The sequence below is a fragment of the Phytophthora ramorum genome, assembly GCF_020800215.1.
Source record: "Phytophthora ramorum isolate Pr-102 chromosome Unknown Phyram_PR-102_s0004, whole genome shotgun sequence".
NCBI classification, from domain to species: domain Eukaryota; phylum Oomycota; class Peronosporomycetes; order Peronosporales; family Peronosporaceae; genus Phytophthora; species Phytophthora ramorum.
In genome coordinates, this window is record NW_027150650.1 from 2,351,146 (window position 1) to 2,371,468 (window position 20,323).

Consider the following 20,323-nt stretch of genomic DNA (forward strand, 5'->3'; position numbering starts at 1 on the left):
AAGGCTGGCCACGAATTGAGTGGATACCACAAAGTGGTAAGCCAGACGGCACTGCCGAAGCAAATTGGCCACATGATAAGCCACCAAATACTAGAAGAACGCACGTACATTCACAAAATGATACAGTAAGACTACACGATGTTTACTTGGCCGTGACGTTAAACCGACTGGACGGCACTGGAGATCGTGCTCGTGGCGAATTGCACCACATCGCTGTAGCCACCATTCTGGTCGGCAGACTGCACAGCGTTTGCTGGCGTAGGGCAGCCGAAGTGCGACTCCATGTCTTGGCGCCAGTTGGCGTAAGTGATTTGCTGCTCGCCGCTGTTAATGGCGTTTACAATGGTAAGGCAACGCGGCGCCTTCGCACCCCACAGAGCCTTGAACGCGGGCGTGTAGTCAGGCGTTCCACCCAGACACTGGCTTTGAAACATGCACATCTGACGCTCGAGATCGGCCATGACCGCAGGGCAATCGCCACCCATGGTAGCCATCGTCTTGGAGTACCATGAAGACACACGCTGCTCCTCGGCGTCCGTTCTGTCGACAGTGATGACATCCACGTTGTCGTTTTTCGCGTCGTAGGAAGGAACCGCCGTTGGAGTGCTGGCTGGAGCATTGTTATGGCTCACAGCATTGCTTTGAGTTACGCCACTGCTTTGAACCACAGCCTTGTTATCGTCGCAGTCACTGCCACGAATGTTGTTGCTTTGAACTCCGTGACCCCACGGCCAGGCCCAACCGTGCTGAGCTTCCAGGCGACGGCCGTTGCCAAATCCCCAGCGGTTGTTGCGAATCCAGTCGAGCCAGCCCCAGCGGCTTGGCTGCTGAGGTGCTGCAGTTGGAGCAACAGGAGTAACAGGAGAACTGGTAGTTGGGATTGGAGCAGAGGTACCTGGTTGTGGCACTGCAGTTGGGGTAGTAGTAGTCGGTCGAGTGGCCGTGGTTGGAGCTGGAGTCGTGGGTACAGGGGTGGACGTGCCGTCGCAGTTGTTGTACATATCTGCAAGCTGGCCGCTGAGTTCGTACGAGTAGCTGCTATCGCCCAAGTCGCGAACGTCCATGAGACCGGCAAACTGGTTGGGGACACCGGAAAAGTATCGGCCGATGAGTGGGTCCTGGCTCCCTTCGATCGGGTTCCTTCCGTTCACACCCGTCCGCATCACGATCACGTCGGTCGGGTTGAAATTACCCCCATTGTTACGGCGAGCACAGGACGTCCACGCCACAGGGTGCGCTGCCTTTTGAGCAAACGTCAGCCGCTGCGTACCAACGCGGCACTTGTGGAAAATGGTGTGGAGCGCATCGACCATGGAGTGATGCGACCAGAAGATTGGGTCCGACGGAGACGCAAACGTGCCCATGGTGCCGTCCAGACTGGCGTGGACGTTGTTGTGGCAGCCCTGCTCGACCGCAGGAGACATCGCACCAATGTTCTGGCCGCTGAAGACCTGCTGGCGAATCGATGCAAAACTTGTGCTGCCAGGCACCACAGCGGACCCCCACGCACCGCGAGGAACACAACGAGCGCAGGCAGATCCAGTGACAGTCCCGGACTGGCAGAAGTGATCGAGGGGCGACTGGCTCACACATCGACCCGAGTTGCTGACGCCGTTGATCGAGACTGTGCGCTGAGATCCGGTCGTGTAGCCTCCCAGCTCTGCCGTAATAGTCGAGCAATCTCCAAGTGACGAGCATGTTCCCGTCGAAAACCGGTTGTTCGCACCGACCCAGTTGTAGTACGGCACCGTCACACAGGCGTACTGCGAGCCTTGGCCACGCAACATGTTCTCAAACGCCACGAGCAGCAGACGGTGCCAGTAGATGAACATGCACTGTTGGTGTGCCTCCCTCTCGGACATCATCTCCGTGTGCATCTCGACGAATTTGATGTAGGCGCCAGAGTCCATTGCAGCTGCCAATGCTCCCTTGTACGTGGTCTTCTCGGCCGTAGTCAAAGCATCCCAGTCCTTACGCACACGAGCTCCGCAGCTCTGCGCGTGTACAGGCGATAGCGACGAGACTAGCGCCAGCAGAGCAGCGCACAACAGCAACGCGAGCTTCATAGCTGGTCAAACCTTGAGTGAGTCGAAGGTGCTGAGCCGACTCCAGCGAATCGGAAAATGAGGAAGGACGAAAGCCTGGTTAGCTTCAGTTGTCGGACAGTGAGAGAGGGGAGAGAGCAGGCAAGACGCACTCTGTTGGTCATCATCAAGCTACAGGTGTATTGTTCTGCCTCTACTGAGGTCATGGCGTGGCAAGTATCTCTGGTTGTTAGCGTCTGCAGTGGCAGAGATCTCGTTATGACCGCGATAAGAAGTGCTGTCGTGATGTGCATCCTGCTGTCGGTCAACTACAACTTGACTAATACAAAGCTTAGTATGTTTCTGTGTTGGATGAACAAGAGCTCGAGGGAGGCTGGCAAACACGATTGTCCATCTGCTGGTTGTCAGGTGCGTCAAGCAGAGCGACGTTGTGGAGCTCTATTCTCCCAGTCTCTTTCCGTCTCTATGTCTTGATACTATCGCTCTAAGTGGTGGTCGCACAGTTCAGGTGGTCTTCGAGCAGGCAAATGCAGGTAGGTGACAATGTCCGTAGTTTTACACCGATCTGCTCTAAAGCGAGAGGAAGGAGCCTTTCAATAGCGAGTTTAGAATCGCTTTCTCGGGTATTTTACCAGCGTACAAAACATTTCTCTATGGAGATCAAGCGCACAATTACGCAGCACGAGCGTCCGCTAGGGACTTGGTCCCAAACGGCGTCGTGGAAACGCTGTGCCGGGCTTATTCCGACGAAACCTTCTGCTCGATGTTGACGTATCTGCTTTCCACAGGTGGCTCTCTCTCTCCACGGGTTTGTCGCGCCGGATCTATCCAACGAAGCCGGTTGATATGATGGAGTCGGACTATTAGAGCGATCCGCTTCAAGCGACAAAGATCGAAGTGAGACCGTGGGGTTTCTTTTGTGGGAATTTGTGATGCTAGAAAAATAGACGAAGACGATATCGGTGCAAGAGCATTCCGTACTCAGCAGCACTTCGCCTATTGAAACGTCTTGTTGTCAAATATCTCTGCGTCTACGTATTTCTTTATCGTGATGGCCCAAATGGTGGCAGACTTTAATTGCGCGTAATAAAAGTTGACTAAAAGATATAATCACAATAGGGTCTTCATCAACTGCACGTAAATACATTGCATACAACTGTCCCTGTAGGACACCAATCTAAACTGCGTGTAGGCGACTACATTTGCCTGGCGCTTGTTTAGTCGTCCATCGTGTTGATATCAGCCGGCTCGACTTCGGTAAAAAGGTCCGAGAACTGGATCGTATCATTCGAGTAGTCCGACGACTCTTCTGAGCCGACATCAGAGGAACTCCATGATCCTGTCGATGTTGAGTTCGTTGAGTAGGTCGAGTTTGTCGGCAGCGGGCAGCCAAAGCGGGCCTCCATGTCCTCGCGCCATGAGTCATAGTTGATTGGGTCCGAGCCATTGATGATGGCGTCCACGATCGTCTTGCAGCGGGGCTCCTTCACCTTCCAGATGGCCTTGAACTCCTCCGAGTAGTCCTCCGTGCCACCGAAGCATTGGTTCTCAAACATGCAGGCCTGACGCTCCAGGTCGGCCATGTTCTCGTGCGAGTCGCCACCCATAGCTTCGAGAGTCTCGTCATACCAGTTCACCACGCGCTTCTCCGAGTCGTCCGAGATGTAGGCTTCAGTTGGACTGTTAGCGTCCACCGGGTTTCCCGAGTTGTCAACGATGACTACGTCTTGGTGGCCATCGTCTTGGCCGTGGTAGTCGGTTTCCGGGTGGAGGTTCTGCGAGGCGTAGTCGTTTCCGTCCTCGTCGTAGTAGCTGTCCTCTGTCTCCTCATCGGGGCCGCCGCACATTTTGTGCTGCGAGGTGGCGTTTGTAGCTGTGGTTTCCTGCAGCTTGCGCGACGTCGGAGCGGCGTCACACTGAGAGTACATCGTAGCCACCTGGCCACTGATGTAGTATCCGTAGCTGCTAGTGCCCAAGTCGCGGATGTCCATGAGACCCGCGAACTGGTTGGGGACTCCAGTGAAGTACCTGCCGATCAAAGGGTCCGAGCTGCCGGCGATGGGGTTCACACCTCGTTCACCTGTGCGCATGGTGATCACGTCCGTCGGTCTGAAATTGCCGACAGAAGGCGACCTACGAGCGCATGATGACCACGCCACCGTGTTGGCTGCCTTCTGAGCGAAAGTTAGGCGAGCTGTTCCCACGCGGCACTTGTGGAAGACGGCGTGCAGCAAGTCAATCATGGCGTGGTGCGACCAGAAGATGGGGTCGGCAGGGGACGCGAAGGTGTTCATGGTACCGGCCAAAGAAGCGTGAATGTTGTTGTGGCAACCGCCTTCCACTGCCGGCGACATTTGTCCGATGTTGGCGCCGCCAAACACTTGCTGGCGAACTGACGCGTAGCCAGCGACGGTGGGGACCTTCGCAGACGACCAGTCTCCACGAGGGACACACTTGACGCATGACGTTCCTCTAGTGGAGCTCAACTGGCAGAAGTGATTCAGAGGCGCCGCAGTGACGCAGCGACCCGAGTTGTTGATACCGTTGATCGCGACGGTACGCTGCGTGCCGGTCGTGCCTCCCAACTCGCTGGTGATGGCCATGCAGTTACCCAGTGACGTACAGGCACCCGAAGTCATTCGGGCACTTGCAACGATCCAGTTGAAGTATGGCACCGTCACACAGGCGTACTGCGAGCCTTGGCCACGCAACATGTTCTCAAACGCCACGAGCAGCAGACGGTGCCAGTAGATGAACATGCACTGCCGGTGCGCCTCCCTCTCGGACATCATCTCCGTGTGCATCTCGACGAACTTGATGTAGGCGCCAGAGTCCATCGCAGCTGCCAATGCTCCCTTGTACGTGGTCTTCTCGGCCGCCGTCATCATATCCCAGTCCTTGCGAAGACGTGAGCCACAAGTGGTTTGAGCTTCCACTTGTGACAGCTTGGACAGCAGCGCCAAGAGACCGACGCTCAGAATCCACAGGAGCTTCATGGTGAGTCTTGCGATCGAAGAGGTGGTGACAACTACGCCGATGACAAGAAAATGGAGAATGAGGCTGCAGCGTTTGCACGCAGAGGTGGCAGTTATCCGCCGGCCTTCGTGAATATTTTCCGACCGGCAGAGTTCACGCTGGCGTGGTAACGCACGGCTGTTCGCCGGAAAGTGACCCAGGTGTCTATGGCATCGTGCTCTGGTCGCAATTGCAGAAGGCCAGCGGCATGTGTTGCTATGTGGTTCAACCTAGAGGGCAGGCTGTACGGACACATTTGGCACATCCGTCCGGTAAGAAGACTCATTGGTAATGGGTCAGCACGCACATGCGTAGGTCGATCAATCGGCTCCATGGATCGCCACGGATTTCTACAACCGCATTGATCCTCCAGGAATCGCAAGAAAGACTTCCGCGCCGGCAGTTGCGAAACACCTAATTGTCTTGCGGTGGAGAAGGCTCGAGCTGTTCAACCTGCACCCAAGCCTCATGCGCAGGTGCACCCAGTTGAAGCGCGCCCTCGCATGATGACCAGTGATCATTGACCACAGCTCCTGGGACGATGTAGGCTAACTCACCTCGATCACGCTGAAATTGGTGTGGGTACTGGGTGCGCTGGATTTCCTGTTCGGGTTCCTTTTCGGCTGTCAGACAGCCGATATCAAGCACGGACCACTTTTTTCCGTTCGTGCGGTCGGTACGACATCTCGGAAACGACAGCGGCACGTCTACAACTCAACTTGAGTAAGTTGCAGCCAAGCCCAGCTTTGCATGACATCTTTGCCGTCAGTCACGGCAGGACAGGCAAAGTGACTGTCTTCGCGGAACAAAAATAAGCTTTGGAGATGATTGAATAAAGTATCTTACGCGTTGGCGGTCCCTGCAAGCCTCGAGCACAATGAATCACTGTTGACGACTGTAGCCTGAGGTCTATACTCCGGCAACCGAATGGGCAGCCCCACAGCCGAGGATCTGGGGAACGAAGCATCAGTACAGGTCTGTCGAGTTCAGTGCACTGGCATACTTGCGGGAAATCGCAATTCTGCCTTGCCAGTACATATACTGGCAAGTCGCTTGCTGCGAAGGTTGGCGGCGTGCCATCTCATGCGTCATCTCGGCAACCAGGCAGCACAGTCCCAGTTTGAACAACTTGGTGCTCCCTTCCAAGTCGTTGTTGGGCAATTGCCACCTCAAAGCCGCCGTCGCCGTGTCTACAAACGCAACTTGGTTGCACGTGACATGGCTCTCTTGGACTTCGAGTTCGCAAGAGGTCAGCAACACAATAAGCTCCAGCTAGATTGGATCTCTTACCACAAGAGTCTTGTGATTGTGACCTTGCAGAGGCAGTGTCGGCCATCGTCATTTTGCAGTCTTGAATTGATCACCACTCTTTGGATAATCCTGCGACTCGGTTGTTGGGGCGATTGCACGAAGACAGACGTGAAACTTTCGCGTAGAAAGCCTCCATCGCAGTACGAATTGTACGGTAAGTTTGGTGTACAATCCGCGCTGCAGCGGCCGCTGATCATCCTCTACATGCCCTTACAAGCAAGCATTTTCAGGATCACCGGATTTGACACCTTGTAAAGTACCAACAAGCGCGTCCAGCAATCTCAAGCAAAAATACGTGGCTGCAATCGTCCCCATCGAAATGGACCATGAACCGTAATACATGTACAGAGCGCATTGCGGGCGTCCGTCGTTCCGACCAGCTCTATCAGCTAGAAGCTCATTCTGCTATTTTCCTAGTCTCGACCAAGCCAAGCCATGCTGCCATCCATTTCGACTCTCGCGGTGCTTGGTAGTGCGCTACTACTGCAGGCCGAAGCTCACCAGGTCGTGTACATCCCGTCACCAACGTGGACGCGATCCAACTCGTCGTCCTCGGAGCGTCGTGAGCTCTGGAACCCGCTGTCGTTCCTCGAAAAGGAGGGATTCGAGACCCAGGAAAACTTCACGCAGTTCCAGGTCGACAACGGCTACACGAGTCTGCGAGACTTCCTGGACAAGGCCAAGTACAAGGTCTCGGACGGAGCTGACCAAGCTTGCGGGTGGTCGGACCCCAAGGGAATCCCGCAGCAGATCCCAGAGGACGGCACCATGCGCACGTCGGGATACACGCACGACGGTCCGTGCGAGATCTACATGGGGGACAAGTTGGCACTCTCGTACCTCAACTGCCACGAGTCGATCACGGACCAAACGTTCAAGTTGGACTACAGCGGATGCGGGGATAGCTGCATCCTGTACTGGTACTGGCTGGGTGTGCGTCACCTGAAGGGCAGCTACTCGTGGCAGGTGTACAAGGAATGCATCCCGCTATACTCCGGATCGGGTGGTACCAACTAGGTCCGAGTGGAGGGCTTTCCATTCGAAGTAGTTTGGACGGGACCAGTTCACGTTAACGCCATTAATGTTATGAGTATAGTTGTCGCCTAGGCCATTGATGTTCATGTCTCGAGCATGCCTGCAGTAGCCTCTTGCGACGCCTGCAACTGACGTGAAGCCTTCTTGTCGGGAATCTCGTCAGCGTGGTTGAGTTGACTTAGCTTTGACAACCGGCGCTGCGCTCGTCTCGTGCAGCAGCCGGTCGCCATCCTCTACATCTCTTTCTGCCCAACTGTCTTTCAGATCACCAGATTTGACGACCTTGATGTGAGCTCACATCTGCTATGGAAGAAGCACCACCGTCAAAAGAGACCGTGCCACGTTGGACGGAGCCTGTGCAAACAGCAAAAGACACGGCAGACTTCCTCATCGAAATGGCCTCAGCTGCTGAGGCTCAGCACGACGCAGGGTCTTCCATTCCAGTCTGTCATTCTCCGATTAACTGGTTTCAACCATGTTGACATCATTCACGTCACTCGCGGTGCTTGGTAGTGCGCTACTACTGCAGGCCGAAGCTCACCAGGTCGTGTACATCCCGTCACCAACGTGGACGCGATCCAACTCGTCGTCCTCGGAGCGTCGTGAGCTCTGGAACCCGCTGTCGTTCCTCGAAAAGGAGGGGTTCGAGACCCAAGAAAACTTCACGCAGTTCCAGGTCGACAACGGCTACACGAGTCTGCGAGACTTCCTGGACAAGGCCAAGTACAAGGTCTCGGACGGAGCTGACCAAGCTTGCGGGTGGTCGGACCCCAAGGGAATCCCGCAGCAGATCCCAGAGGACGGCACCATGCGCACGTCGGGATACACGCACGACGGTCCGTGCGAGATCTACATGGGGGACAAGTTGGCACTCTCGTACCTCAACTGCCACGAGTCGATCACGGACCAAACGTTCAAGTTGGACTACAGCGGATGTGGGGATAGCTGCATCCTGTACTGGTACTGGCTGGGTGTGCGATACCTGAAGGGCAGCTACTCGTGGCAGGTGTACAAGGAATGCATCCCGCTATACTCCGGATCGGGTGGTGCCTCTACCCCGACGACCGAGTCGACGGGTTCGGCTGCAGCCCCAGAGGCTGACAATGGAGGCAGCCAGACGGCTTCGTCGTCGTCAACGGCCGAGACTCCGACGACGACCGAAGCTCCGACAACGGAGTCGACGGACACCCCTGCCACTGAGGCGACGCAGACTCAAGCACCTTCGACGGACGTAGGATCGACGCCGACTCCTGCTACGACGGAGAAGTGCAACGCGCCTCGTAGACGTGTTCGTGCGTAAGTAGTAAAGCTGAGAGAGACTCTGGCTTATTGTGCTTTGAAGGCGTTGGGACGGGTGGTTAGATGTTTAGTTGGGCATTTTTTTACTTTACGTTGCGTTTGAAAGAATAATCGCTGTTGTGCTGTCATCACCCCTTGATACTTGTATTATAACAAACCCAACGTCGTGTTTGAGCGTTGCTTGCGCAGTTTACCAACCAGCCTAGCCATCATGTTGTATGGTGCGGCCAGTTTTGTACTTCGCACTGCAACCTCCTCGATATTCCATACCAATGCTGAAGTTTGCGTGCTTTGGGCAGCTCCATCAGTCCAAGTATTTCGTGTTCCACCGCTTGGGTTAATACATGAACTTATCCTAAGCGAAACACCATGTGCCTTTCGAAATACACAGCGCAGCGTCCTGCTTTGACATTCTAAGGAATCTGCGTACATGCGAGCTGCAACGTCTCGCCTTTATTTTTGTGGATATATTTGTGGACAAGCTGTACTGTTGTGTTGGTCAGAGCAACCTCATCAGTCCTCTGTGTCAATGAAGCTCAAGCGTCTGCTCACTGCGCTATGGGAATCCACGCAGGTGGAACTAGGTGGGAAGTACTCGACCGAGGGCCTGCTGGAGTTGACGCAATACACGAACGAGACCAGTTGGCTACGGGTTATCGCAGTTTTGCTGGCCACACTGTTACCATGCTTGCTTGTGACAGTGGTTATTGATGTGTTGCCGCTTGCTGATCCATCCGAAGGCGCGAAAACCAACACAATGTACTTCGTGCGGGCATATTACTCGTACCTCGTGTTCACATTTCTTGCTATACACCAATTCCACATCAGCGTACCTGTACTACCATACATTCTTGGGCGAGCGATTGGGAATACGGTGGTCGTGGCGGCACTTACGGTCGGCATTTTGTACAAACTCGCCGTCGTAGTTGGCTTCCCGCTGCCATTTTCAGTGCTGACAGTGACGCCCCCGTGGCTAACTTTTATTCTAATCGCCCTAGCCATTGAATGGGGAAGGAAGATCCGAGACACTCCAGGCGCCGCAAAGATGCTCATCAACTCACTAAAGTTGTGGATATGTCAAGTACTTCTGGTTATCCTTTATCCGTCCTTCTTCTACCTTTTCACGACGCTGTCGAAGGAAGGAAAAACTGCATTTGCTATGCTGTTGCCGTTCATCAAGTTGTTCATGAAGAATTTGTTCGCGCGGACTGTCGTTCACCTCCGCGACGAAACACCCGAGGTCGTGGTATTCAACGCTGAACTCTTCAACGCCCTCTTCGTGTCGTACTGCATGCAAAACTCGCCCTCACTCTGGATAACGTTGGAGATCATGATTTTTGATGCTGTCATGATGGCGTTCTCCTTGCGTGGCGCAGTAAGAGCTCGTCGAAGTTTACGCGACTTAGAGCGTAAGATCGAGCGACACCAGAGTTGGGACAGCTTTCATGAGCGTGCCAGCTCAAGATCAAGGCGCTCAAATGTTGGCTTGAGGCCCTATACGACGACACTTTCGACTACGAGACGATCCAGTACGAGGTTAACCACATTGGACCGAGCGAGTATGATTTTACTTGTGGAGCAAACACCGGGTGTTACCAAGTTCTCTTCATTTGCTCGCCTAAGTACAATCATGCCGAGCTCAACTCCAACTTCCAAAGTGTCTGATAACGTGACTTCGGTCAGGAAAAAGGCGGCGAACAAGGTAATGAGCAAGAAGCCTCTCTCCTTCGTTGACCCACGTAGTTATCCGATGCGCATGGCAAAGGCATTTTTCGGTAGCGATCGAATCCATCCAGTATTCGAAGCAGATGAAAATGGGCTCCATCAACTTTCCGTGAGGTATACGCGCACAGTTCAGCAGCTCGTGTACGCAGCGGAGTTTCTCCTCCTCCTAAACTACGTTGAGGTAGTCATTCCTTTCGTTTTTTGTAAGTATTCCTCAGAAGAAGTATGCTGGAGGTATGTTGACTGACACTACTTCTCCTTCTACAGCGATCTACTTGTTCGTCATGTATCATCTCCCCAATCGCGACTATTACAGCCAACTCCACGGCATGGACCACAACCAACTCGTCCATGCCCTTCAAAGCGTGCAGTTCTACTGCTTCCTGCAGCTTGTGTCATTGTTGATACTGTTCTACGCGCTGCAACACTTGTTGGGGCTATCGCCGATTCACCAACTCGCGTTCGTCCTAGAGAAACGGTACAGCGGCGTGCAACTCAAACTCATCTTCTGGGTGTTCTACAACGCGCAGGCATCCCTGCAGCATTCAGGTAAGCTGTCCAATGTGCCGCATCTCGATTACATATTGACGGGTTTGCTGTTCTTCGCTGCTGCTGTAAAAGGTTACGATTACTCGTTTCAATTTCCATGGCTACAGCAACAAAGTGCTCCGATTTCCGACGGAAGTACGTCTTCCTAGAAACTAAAACGTGTCAAGAATAGTGATGACGACCTCGATTGGTATTTTTATGTATCACTACTTTGCTAAACAGAGGATTCGAAAGGAAATACACCAATGCATTAATAGCGGTATAACCCCTAAATAAAGTATTTGAAGACTACCGCATTGGAGCCTTTGCACCGCCTATCGCTTGGTTGCTATTCCGTTGCCGCCTAAGCTACCGCACAATGGTGGCTACCGGTAGCGCCCGCTCCTTCAGAAAAATTTGGCAGTCGACACAGGTGGAGCTGCGTGGGAGGTACTCGGCCGAGCGTGTACTGGAGCTCACAACATACACACAGCAGACGAGCTGGCTGCGCGTGCTCGTGATTTTGATGGTCACTCCAATTCCGTGTCTGCTGGTGACGATTCTTGTCGATATCCTGCCATTTGCTGAGCCATCGGGAGGCGTCGATGCGAACAGTTTGTACTTGTTGCGAACTTACTACACCTTCTTGGTGATCACCTTCCTGGCTATTGAACAATTCCGGATGAGCGTGAAAGTGCTTCCGTATCCCTTTTGGCGAGTCATTTGCAGTACGATGCTGGTATCAGCGCTGTGCACGGGGCTTCTATACGCTCTCGCGCTGGTCATTGGTTTCCCCCTGCCGTTCTCGCTGCTGACCACCACACCTCCGTGGATCCTGCTAATCGCGGCCACGATGGCTTTTGAATGGGCGACAAAGATCCGAAGGACTCCCGGAGCGGCCACAATGCTCGTGAACACCATCAAGCTGTGGATGTGTGAAGTGCTGCTCGTATTCATCTACCCGCCATACTTCTACGTGTTCACCACGCTTTCTCACGAGGCGCAAATGGCATTCGCGTTGCTTCTGCCGGCCATCAAAATGTTCATGAGGAACTTGTTCTCGCGGACGGTTCTTCACCTGACGGACGAATTGCCCGAAATTGTCATCTTCAGCTGCGACGTGTTCAACGCGCTGTTTGTTTCCTACTGCATGCAGAACTCGCCGTCCATGTGGACAACGTTGGAGATCATGGCTGTCGATATCGTGATGATGGCGGTGTCGTTGCACGATGCAGACGCTACCAAGAACAAGCTGACGGACTTGGAGCAGCGGATCGAACAGGAAATCGACTGGGAAAGCTTAAGTAGCGCTGACGGTAACAGTCGCGCTCCCACGACACTTGAACGCGCCAGCTACCTTTTGCGTCTGCGGCGAGACGTAAGGCCGGAGATGAGAGTCTCCTCATTTCTTGAGCTTAAGCGAGTAGTTCCGATCATGCACTCGATTTTACCGGCGCCAGCTTTGATGCCGCCCGCGAAAAAGAGGAAAACAACTCGCATGGAAGCAGCGAAGAGTTCTGTTCGCAGGTTTTTGTCAGGTCGCTCCCCTAGGAACCTCTTCTCCAGAGGCAGTGTCTACCCGCTTAGTCGAGTCGCTGGAAATGGTATGCCCAGACTCCCGGTCACCGTTCGGTATACTCGCCTGGTGCAACGACTTCTCTACATGGCCGAGTTTCTTCTCCTGCTCAACTACGTCGAGGTCATCATTCCGCTCGTCTTCTGTACGTGTCAATCTTGCGTCTTCAGCCGGCCTGCATTAACAACTTGTTGGGTTGTGCATTTTGATCAAACACCAGCAATCTACCTGTATGGCGTGTACCACCTACCCAACCGCGAATACTACGTGCAGCTCCGTGGAATGAACGAGGACGAGCTCGTCCACACGCTCCAAAACGTGTTGTTTTACTGCTCGCTCCAGCTCGTTTCGTTGTTCCTGCTGTTCTTCGCGCTGCAAAGGAAGTTAGGACTCTCGCCAATGCACCACTTGGCTTTCGTTCTGGATAAACAAATCGTCGGAGTGCAAGTGAAGCTCGTGTTCTGGGTGTACTACAACGCACAAGCGTCACTCCAGCATTCAGGTATTGGCAGGTTGATTGTTAGGCGAACGATTGAAGCCATAGCTAACCTCTTTTTGTCGTAGGATACGACTACACCTTCCACTTCCCTTGGCTGCAGCAACCTGCACCAATCTCTAGCGAGTAACACACCAACATCTCGAGTTTAGAAAAGAACAACTTGTGAATTGGTGCTGCCCTGCTTGATTCTGGGCGTAGTAGTGTATAAAAGCTCTCAACAAGCACTCGATCTTGAACTAGCCGCCGCGTCTGCAATCACCTCGAACTCACACAACTGCGCAACGGAAGCACGGCACCAGAAACACAAAATCGATCCATTAATAAAATACGGATCGTAAGCGAACTAGCAGTGGCAGGCGTAAACGAGCCTGGTGGCCCGGCCCCCAAGGAGATCGATCACGCGTGCCCTACCACTTAATCCATGTCGACAGATACGTAATCTGTACGGGCAGTCGCACCTTCCTCTGCCGATGGCGTGTTCCGGACGTTCTCCGACGCATCCTGCTCGCCCTGCTCTGGTACACCTTCCTCGGGGACGTTGAAGCTGACGCACGAAATCGCACAGCAAATAAAGCAAAATACGAGTCCCACCTGCAGCATGAAAAATAAAAAAACTAGTGAGCAAAACAAATGAATCGGGAACTGTGACGGCTGCCATCACACGCACCACGATGAGCCACGGCAGCAGCACGTAGATGGAGGAGAACGAGCCATCCTGTAGTCTTGCCGACAGAATGAAAAACGGCGACATGAGCGCGCAAATGACAAGGATCGTGCACATGGCATCCAAGAGCGGGAACTTGGACACTGCCTCCTCCTCCTCTTCTGTAACCGACTCGCGCGTGTATGCGTCGTGCGTGTGTTGTTGTCTCGGTGACTTCTTGGGCGCATTCGCCTTGGCCTTAGCCCGGAAGTATTTCCGGACCGGGAACGACACGAAGTAGGCCACATAGAGCCACACGGGGATGAACACGAGCCACCAGCTAGCGTCGCCCAGATTGTCATCCACCTTGAGTGCCAGCAGCACTCCCTGGGTGATCCGAGCGAGGTTCAAAGTCAACTTCCTCGCCACCGCGAGCACCAGCGCCGCGCGTTGCTTCTTGATGTCTTCTGTGTGCGTCACCCCTGCACCTTCGCTGTCCTTGGTGAACATCTTGTAGCCCAGCACTCCGGCCGCCAGCCCCTCGAGCAAGTTGAGACCGTCGTAGACGAAGTACGGGACCAAAACTTCAGCGAGCGACCAGGTGAGGTCACCGTTGAGCTTTAGAGCCAGGAAAATCTGCAACACCAACAGCAACAGCGCCTTGAGGAACGCGTAGAGCTTGTAAAGTGGCGGCTTTTCGTGGGATTTTTCCTCCGGGTCCATGCCGGCGTCCGAGGACGCGTACATGCAGCCCAAGCAGCAATAATAAATGCCGTCCACGATCCAGAGCGGGATGCAGACCACGGCCCAGTTCCAGGAGATGCTCGAGTCCGCCCGGAGACACCAGAAAACTGTATACATATATAGTCAATTAGTAAAAACATCCAAAACAAATGATACACCTTTTGTCAAAAGGCCGATAAATGGACAGCATTTTGTCCGTACTGGGGATGAGCAGGAAGAAGGCGAAGAGCAGCGACACCAGCAGGATGAGGACACATTTGCCCTTGGCACCGAACGCGCCCATGGAGCGGAACAACAAAGTGGACATTTCTTCGGGACTCATGTTGCCGTAATCTTCCATGAGCTTGATGCCATCTTCCCCGACCTGGTCGTACACTTCCCGCTTCTGAGGGTCTGAGAGCACGTCGTACGCCTGCTTCATGCGCGTGAACTGCGTGATCAAGGTATAGTTAAGTTTAGAAAAACGGTAAGGTATCAGTTAACTGCGAGTTGCACGCACGCACCTCCTCCTGCGACTCGGGCGTGTTGCCGCGCTTGTCCGGGTGCAGCTGCAGCGCCTTCCTGCGGTAGGCCTTCTTGATCTGCTCGGGCGTGGCGTCGGACTCGATGCCCATGAGCTCGTAGTAGACCATGCTGGACACCTTCCTCTTGCCCATGGTTAAATAACAGGAGGCGTCGCCTTCTTCCTCCGGTTTGAGTTCTTGCCAAGAATGGGGAGTCTCACTTTGCGCCAATTTCCACTAAGTGCGATATCCGACGTGGGATGGGACGCATATCAGCCAATCAGCGTGCGTGAATCCAAAAATGGCCTAAGTCGGTCATGTGTAACGAATTGACGATTGTCACCATGGACTGGACGGCGGTCGACAAGGGCATGCTGTCGCGGCTGCTGTACCCGAATCCGGTGTGTCTGCTCTCGGTGCGCGAAGCCAATGGTCATTCGCGCAGCCTCATGACCATCACGTGGCTCACAGCCATCAACAACCAGGTGCGAACCGATTTCGGTTGCACGTGCTGTAGCCATCTGACGTTTTTGCGCGAAACAGGGAGGTTTCATCTGCTCCATGAACGCCACGAGACACACGGCCAAACTCGTGGGTCACAGTGGCGCAATTTTCGGTCGGTATTTGCACCTTTGCACATTGAAGCGCGGGATCTTATTTCATTTTTGCACTTTGTTGCAGTGCTAAATGTCCCTGTTCGAGGGATGGAGGAGCTGGTGTTGGCCATTGGCAGCAGTTCGAGCGCAAATGTGGACAAGTTCGCGCAATTTAACGTTGCAGTTTGCGCCCCTGGCGGCGGAGACCTGCAACCAGTTGCAGAATCAGCTCGAGGTTCTTCAGAGTCTGAAACCAAAAAGAGGAAATTGTCCAAGAAGGAGTTGGCGCGACAGGAAGTTGCAACTGCTGCAAATCGATCTGTTGCGCTGCGAGATTGCGTCGCGCACTTGTTGTGTCGCGTGGAGCGCGTGACGGAGGACGACGGCCATTTGCTGCTCCGGTGCTCGCAACTTGCGGGATGGACTCGACGAGGCTATTGGGACGGACGCAACTTCCTCCCGCAGCCAGGAACTGGTGCAGAGCCGTATCTGACGTTCCTGGGAAGCAAAGTCTTCGGTTACGTGCTGCCCTCGCCAGCAACGACTAAATCACATGATCTATAATCCTATTCAGCAGTCGAAGAAACTTGAACAAAACAAAATAATCGTCCCCAAAGAGGTGGCATGAGGAACGTTGGCCTTTGTTGGATTTTGAGCAATTTTTAGCGGGCTGGAGGCCGAATTTGGCATACTAACAAAAATGTGTGGCTGGAAATTACATGTGGAAAAATATTGCAACTCAAACGCCAGATTTGCAGTACATGCATGGGGTGAAATTCATGTTGCAATACTTCATAGCGAGAAAGCACTGGCTGAGCTCGAACATCCGACCTACCTGGATGCCATCAACCCCCGTCGTTGGGCCCTTTCAGACGATGGGTATTGAATTTGACAAGTCTCCCGCGTACTAGACGCTACTAATCAACTCTTCACCGAGTGTCGTAGGGTGACAACCGAGAACGCACGTGAAAGTTCCCGTCGCTGGTAATCTTGCCAAGGAAAGTCGGTGACTAGGGCAGCAGTGATGTTCAGCAACGATGGCAAGACCCCACTCACCGAAGCCTAGTTTGACTCGCGCGAGTGCAGCATTGTCACTCATCATCTCCGCTTGGCCATATGCGTAGGACGGAATAACCCTCAGAACGTGGGCAACCGTGTTGAACACTGTACTACTGAAGTCGTCTGCGTCCTCTTCTATCAGTTGAACGTCGCTAATTTCAAAGATGCGATCCATAAACCCAGCGAGTGCTCTAGCAACCAAGCGACCAGTTTCGGAGAGGACTGCAGTCGGCGGTCCACGAACAAACGCAGCTTGAGCACGTTGGCTTCAATTCATGAACTGGACCACGTCCTGCAGCAATACTTTAGAAGGGTGCTGTCGCGACAGCAAAACGCCGATACTCCTCGGGGCGGTGAATCCACGCACCACACCCTTGTTCGTTTGAGTCATCGACGTCACTGCTACGAAAGGAAGCAGGTCGATGCTGTTGCGAATAAAACCTTCGTGATTCTGGGACAATAACTCGAGCACCGGTCGATACGTTCGGGCGGAAACTCCAAGAAGCCCCGCTGGGATGGACCCAGACAAGTAGGCTTGCAGTTTTTGCTGGAACGCATCCATCATGATCCCTAGCGCGTCAATTGGCATATTGGTCGTCCTCCTCTGTGTGCGCGCTAGCCATGGGACGAACATCAAGGTATCGAAATGAGAGAGGCTTTCTTTCGCGGTTCTGAGTGCACGCCATACGCAAGGCTGCTGCTTTGCGATTGCTTTCGCTTTGCTGCTCAATACTCCCTCCCCAGAGGCTGTCGGCTAGTTTGACAGCGACTTGGTTGTTTGCAGTCGAGAATGCGCGGACAGTACTATCGTGGCTCGAGGTGAATCTCGACAATATTAATACATGTAGTTGCGATGGCAAACTCTTCAGATTCGGCTGAAGTAGACACTCCAATTGGACAGGCAGTCACAACTACGCAGGTGTTCTTGTACTACCTTCGCGCGGTTACCAGAATACCAGAATATCCGGTTGTCGCTGTTTCACGCTGAGGGTCCTGGAACTTTTCGCACGACAACGACAGCACACCTGACAGCTCGAATATACGGTGGCAATAACGGTGGCCTACACCACGATTAGCTCGCCTTCTTGGGGTAAGCAAAGCTGGGCATGAGGCAATGTCCCCCAAGCGTACGAGATCGCAGTCGCTTCATGGGCTGGTAGTTCGTAACGTTCCATTGTCAGCGCCTCATCTTGTCATGTTAGCCTCCCAAACACCCCAGCGACAACCGAAGCTGTCGCGACGGGCATTCGTCGATTTTCGCAACATTCACATTCCGCGGGTGAACGATCTCCAACGGCTCCGCAATGCCAGCGAGGACCGGGACTGGCATCCAAGTACTCACTGGATGGCATCGTCCGGGGTGTCCTTGAAACGCCGACACTCTTCAAGACTACTTCGGGGGAATCTGCAAGAACGAGGAGACGCACCGCTTCATCGGGAGCGTCTGCAAAGTTGTCGAGGGTTCTGTCACCGCAGCTCTGGCATCACTGTCACCAGTCCGTTCCTGTACGATGCGATCTAGTTCTTCGACGGTGACACTAGGCACGATGCCAGAGGTGGATTTCGGGCCCGAGGACTCGGCTGGCAAATATCTGTGGTGACGATTTCGAGACTTGCTCTACCGCGGCGGGCACTGCTTTTCGCGGTAGAGATATCAGTTGTGGTGATGTTGGTTCTCGACGATCTCGCGAGAGTCGGCAGTCAGGTGTACGTTGCTTTCGGCCTCGTCATGCGCATAGTGGAAAACCTAACGCACGTGTCGATCCCTCCGCGGAAGGATCAACGGGATAACCCCATGGAGTTTGGTACACGAGTCACTCGAGGCGCTGACGGTCGTACTTGTGCGTGTCGATGATCGCGGAGACAAGACGATGACCATCGAAGACTTGGTCCACCCTTTGCTCGGCGTACGAGCAAGGAACCACGCCACTGTCTGCGCTGCAATGCACCGTGTGCTCACAGACGCTCTGGCAGGCTGACTCGGGTTTCTCGCGGCCAGCGGCAACGCCTCTGAGAGTTATACAATCTCATCTCACAGGACCTGACGCCCATGGACAGCAACGCGAATTGCTACGTGTTGCCCTCCAGTTACGCCGCCAGTACCGCATGATCCTTGAACGCGTTATGCAGGCTCCATCCGGACTTCAACATGTTCAAGGGGCCAAGCCATTCAGCAGTCGACTCGATCGTACCAAGCTGCGTCTGGACGAAGTCACGTCACTCCACCAGCAAGTCCTGATAATTTGCGTGTCTAGTGATATTATTTGCGTAGCGCCTGTCCTGCAGCAGGCGTTGACATGGTACAAGCTCTCGGCCGTTATCACCACTTGACGTCGGCGACTCTTTGCTTGCATGCGAGAAACCGCTATGCTGGTGCTACGACGCTACGGCATTGCTGGAGCCCAGGGGCTGCCCCATTGCAATTGATCGTCTCACTTCACTTCTCAAGCGCGCCTGCAGAACCCCAGTGCAAGGATCCCATGGCCAGCAGCATGTTGATGTCGTCGCTTCGGCCGCTGGCACTTGAATGCGCCTCTGAGTTTGTTGGGACGTTCGTGCTCGTGTTTTTAGGCGCCGCAGGGATCGCTACCGCTGCATTTGCATCTCCTGGAGTCTCGGACTTGGCGATTGAACAGGTCGCTATCGGTTGGGGGTTCGCAGTTGCGCTCGCCACATTCATCGCAGCCCCCGGCTCGGGAGCTCACTTGAATCCTGCCGTGACACTGGCGCTCGTGGTCTCACCTCACGGTCGGAATGGGTTCCCGAAGCGCAAAATCCCGGCGTATATGTTGTCGCAGCTGCTGGGCGCTACGGTTGCTGGAGTTGCTGTGTTTGTCATGTTTGGATCGGCTATCAGGCGCTACGAGGAGCGTCTGGATATCGTGCGGGGTACCGTGAAGTCCTCGCTCTCAGCAGTTGCGTTTGGAGCGTCGTTCCCGCACCCGCAGCTCGTGTACGCAGACTCGTCGCTCTGGAACGAGAGCGACGTGTCCGTCGTAGGTGCCGTTTTCCTGGAGGCGCTCGGCACACTACTCTTTGTACTCGTTCAACGCGCTGTGCGTCAACCTCAGCAACCCACGGGGGTAGAAGCCTTCACCAGCTCTACTGCAAGTGCTCAAGAAAAGAACGAACTCCCGCCTCCGCGGGTGCCGGAAGCCCCGTTGGCTCCACTTTACGTCGGCGCAGCACTGGCAGCGTTAACGATGGTGATGACTCCGTTCACTCAGGCGTGTTTGAACCCGGCGCGGGATTTCGGCCCTCGATTGGTGGCTGTCCTCGCAGGATGGGGGTCGGCTGCAGACTCGTGCTGGGTCTACTTGGTCGGACCGCTGGTCGGCGGCGTGGCTGGCAGCGTCCTCTTCGACATGGTGATTCGCCCGGGGCTGCAAACGACGGACGAAGCTGCCGCCGCCTGGATGCGGCACCAGCAGCTGGAGGGCGAGGCAATCCTGGAGCAGCTCGAGAAGAGCCAAACGTTGGCGAGCGTGACGGCCAGCGGCGGGTTCGAGTCGCTGGCGACTTGCGGCCTGCACCACAGCGACTTCCGAGAGAGCCCCACACCGCACAACTACCGACTGTCGTCCCCAGGCCATCTGCACACATACGCCGCATGAGACGAGCCAAACAAGCAGCAAGTTAAAGTTGAAGTTTTTCGCACTTACCGTAGATTACGTACGCCACCTCAAAAAAACCGTTTCGTATCCTCGCGCACGACGCTGACTGTTTCTTCAGTCCAGTATCATCA

The 20,323-nt window shown here is 54.3% G+C and overlaps 7 protein-coding genes across 7 annotated transcripts; 4 read left to right on the forward strand and 3 right to left on the reverse strand.

Annotated features, from left to right (window-relative positions):
- Window positions 1-158: 158 nt before the first annotated feature.
- KRP23_5265 (Tyrosinase) lies at window positions 159-2,066 on the reverse strand (the record flags this gene model as incomplete). The annotated part of the gene is made up of 1 exon (XM_067890311.1): window positions 159-2,066. One exon carries the CDS (start codon window positions 2,064-2,066, stop codon window positions 159-161), a length of 1,908 nt encoding a protein of 635 aa, XP_067746871.1.
- Window positions 2,067-3,262: 1,196 nt separating this feature from the next.
- Window positions 3,263-5,041, reverse strand: KRP23_5266 (Tyrosinase; the record flags this gene model as incomplete). Its single annotated transcript, XM_067890313.1, has 1 exon — window positions 3,263-5,041. One exon carries the CDS (start codon window positions 5,039-5,041, stop codon window positions 3,263-3,265), a length of 1,779 nt encoding a protein of 592 aa, XP_067746872.1.
- Window positions 5,042-6,806: 1,765 nt separating this feature from the next.
- On the forward strand, window positions 6,807-7,388 carry KRP23_5267 (uncharacterized protein; the record flags this gene model as incomplete). The annotated part of the gene is made up of 1 exon (XM_067890314.1): window positions 6,807-7,388. One exon carries the CDS (start codon window positions 6,807-6,809, stop codon window positions 7,386-7,388), a length of 582 nt encoding a protein of 193 aa, XP_067746873.1.
- Window positions 7,389-7,881: 493 nt separating this feature from the next.
- On the forward strand, window positions 7,882-8,706 carry KRP23_5268 (uncharacterized protein; the record flags this gene model as incomplete). The annotated part of the gene is made up of 1 exon (XM_067890315.1): window positions 7,882-8,706. The coding sequence occupies one exon, from the start codon at window positions 7,882-7,884 to the stop codon at window positions 8,704-8,706; it is 825 nt and encodes a 274-aa protein (XP_067746874.1).
- A 4,593-nt stretch (window positions 8,707-13,299) lies between these two features.
- KRP23_5269 (DnaJ-like protein subfamily B member 4) lies at window positions 13,300-15,076 on the reverse strand (the record flags this gene model as incomplete). The annotated part of the gene is made up of 5 exons (XM_067890316.1): window positions 13,300-13,307; window positions 13,492-13,624; window positions 13,701-14,527; window positions 14,622-14,850; window positions 14,924-15,076. The coding sequence occupies 5 exons, from the start codon at window positions 15,074-15,076 to the stop codon at window positions 13,300-13,302; spliced, it is 1,350 nt and encodes a 449-aa protein (XP_067746875.1).
- Window positions 15,077-15,267: 191 nt separating this feature from the next.
- KRP23_5270 (uncharacterized protein) lies at window positions 15,268-16,083 on the forward strand (the record flags this gene model as incomplete). Its single annotated transcript, XM_067890317.1, has 3 exons — window positions 15,268-15,408; window positions 15,467-15,539; window positions 15,605-16,083. The coding sequence occupies 3 exons, from the start codon at window positions 15,268-15,270 to the stop codon at window positions 16,081-16,083; spliced, it is 693 nt and encodes a 230-aa protein (XP_067746876.1).
- A 2,975-nt stretch (window positions 16,084-19,058) lies between these two features.
- On the forward strand, window positions 19,059-20,192 carry KRP23_5271 (Glycerol uptake facilitator protein; the record flags this gene model as incomplete). The annotated part of the gene is made up of 1 exon (XM_067890318.1): window positions 19,059-20,192. The coding sequence occupies one exon, from the start codon at window positions 19,059-19,061 to the stop codon at window positions 20,190-20,192; it is 1,134 nt and encodes a 377-aa protein (XP_067746877.1).
- Between the last annotated feature and the right edge of the window lie 131 nt (window positions 20,193-20,323).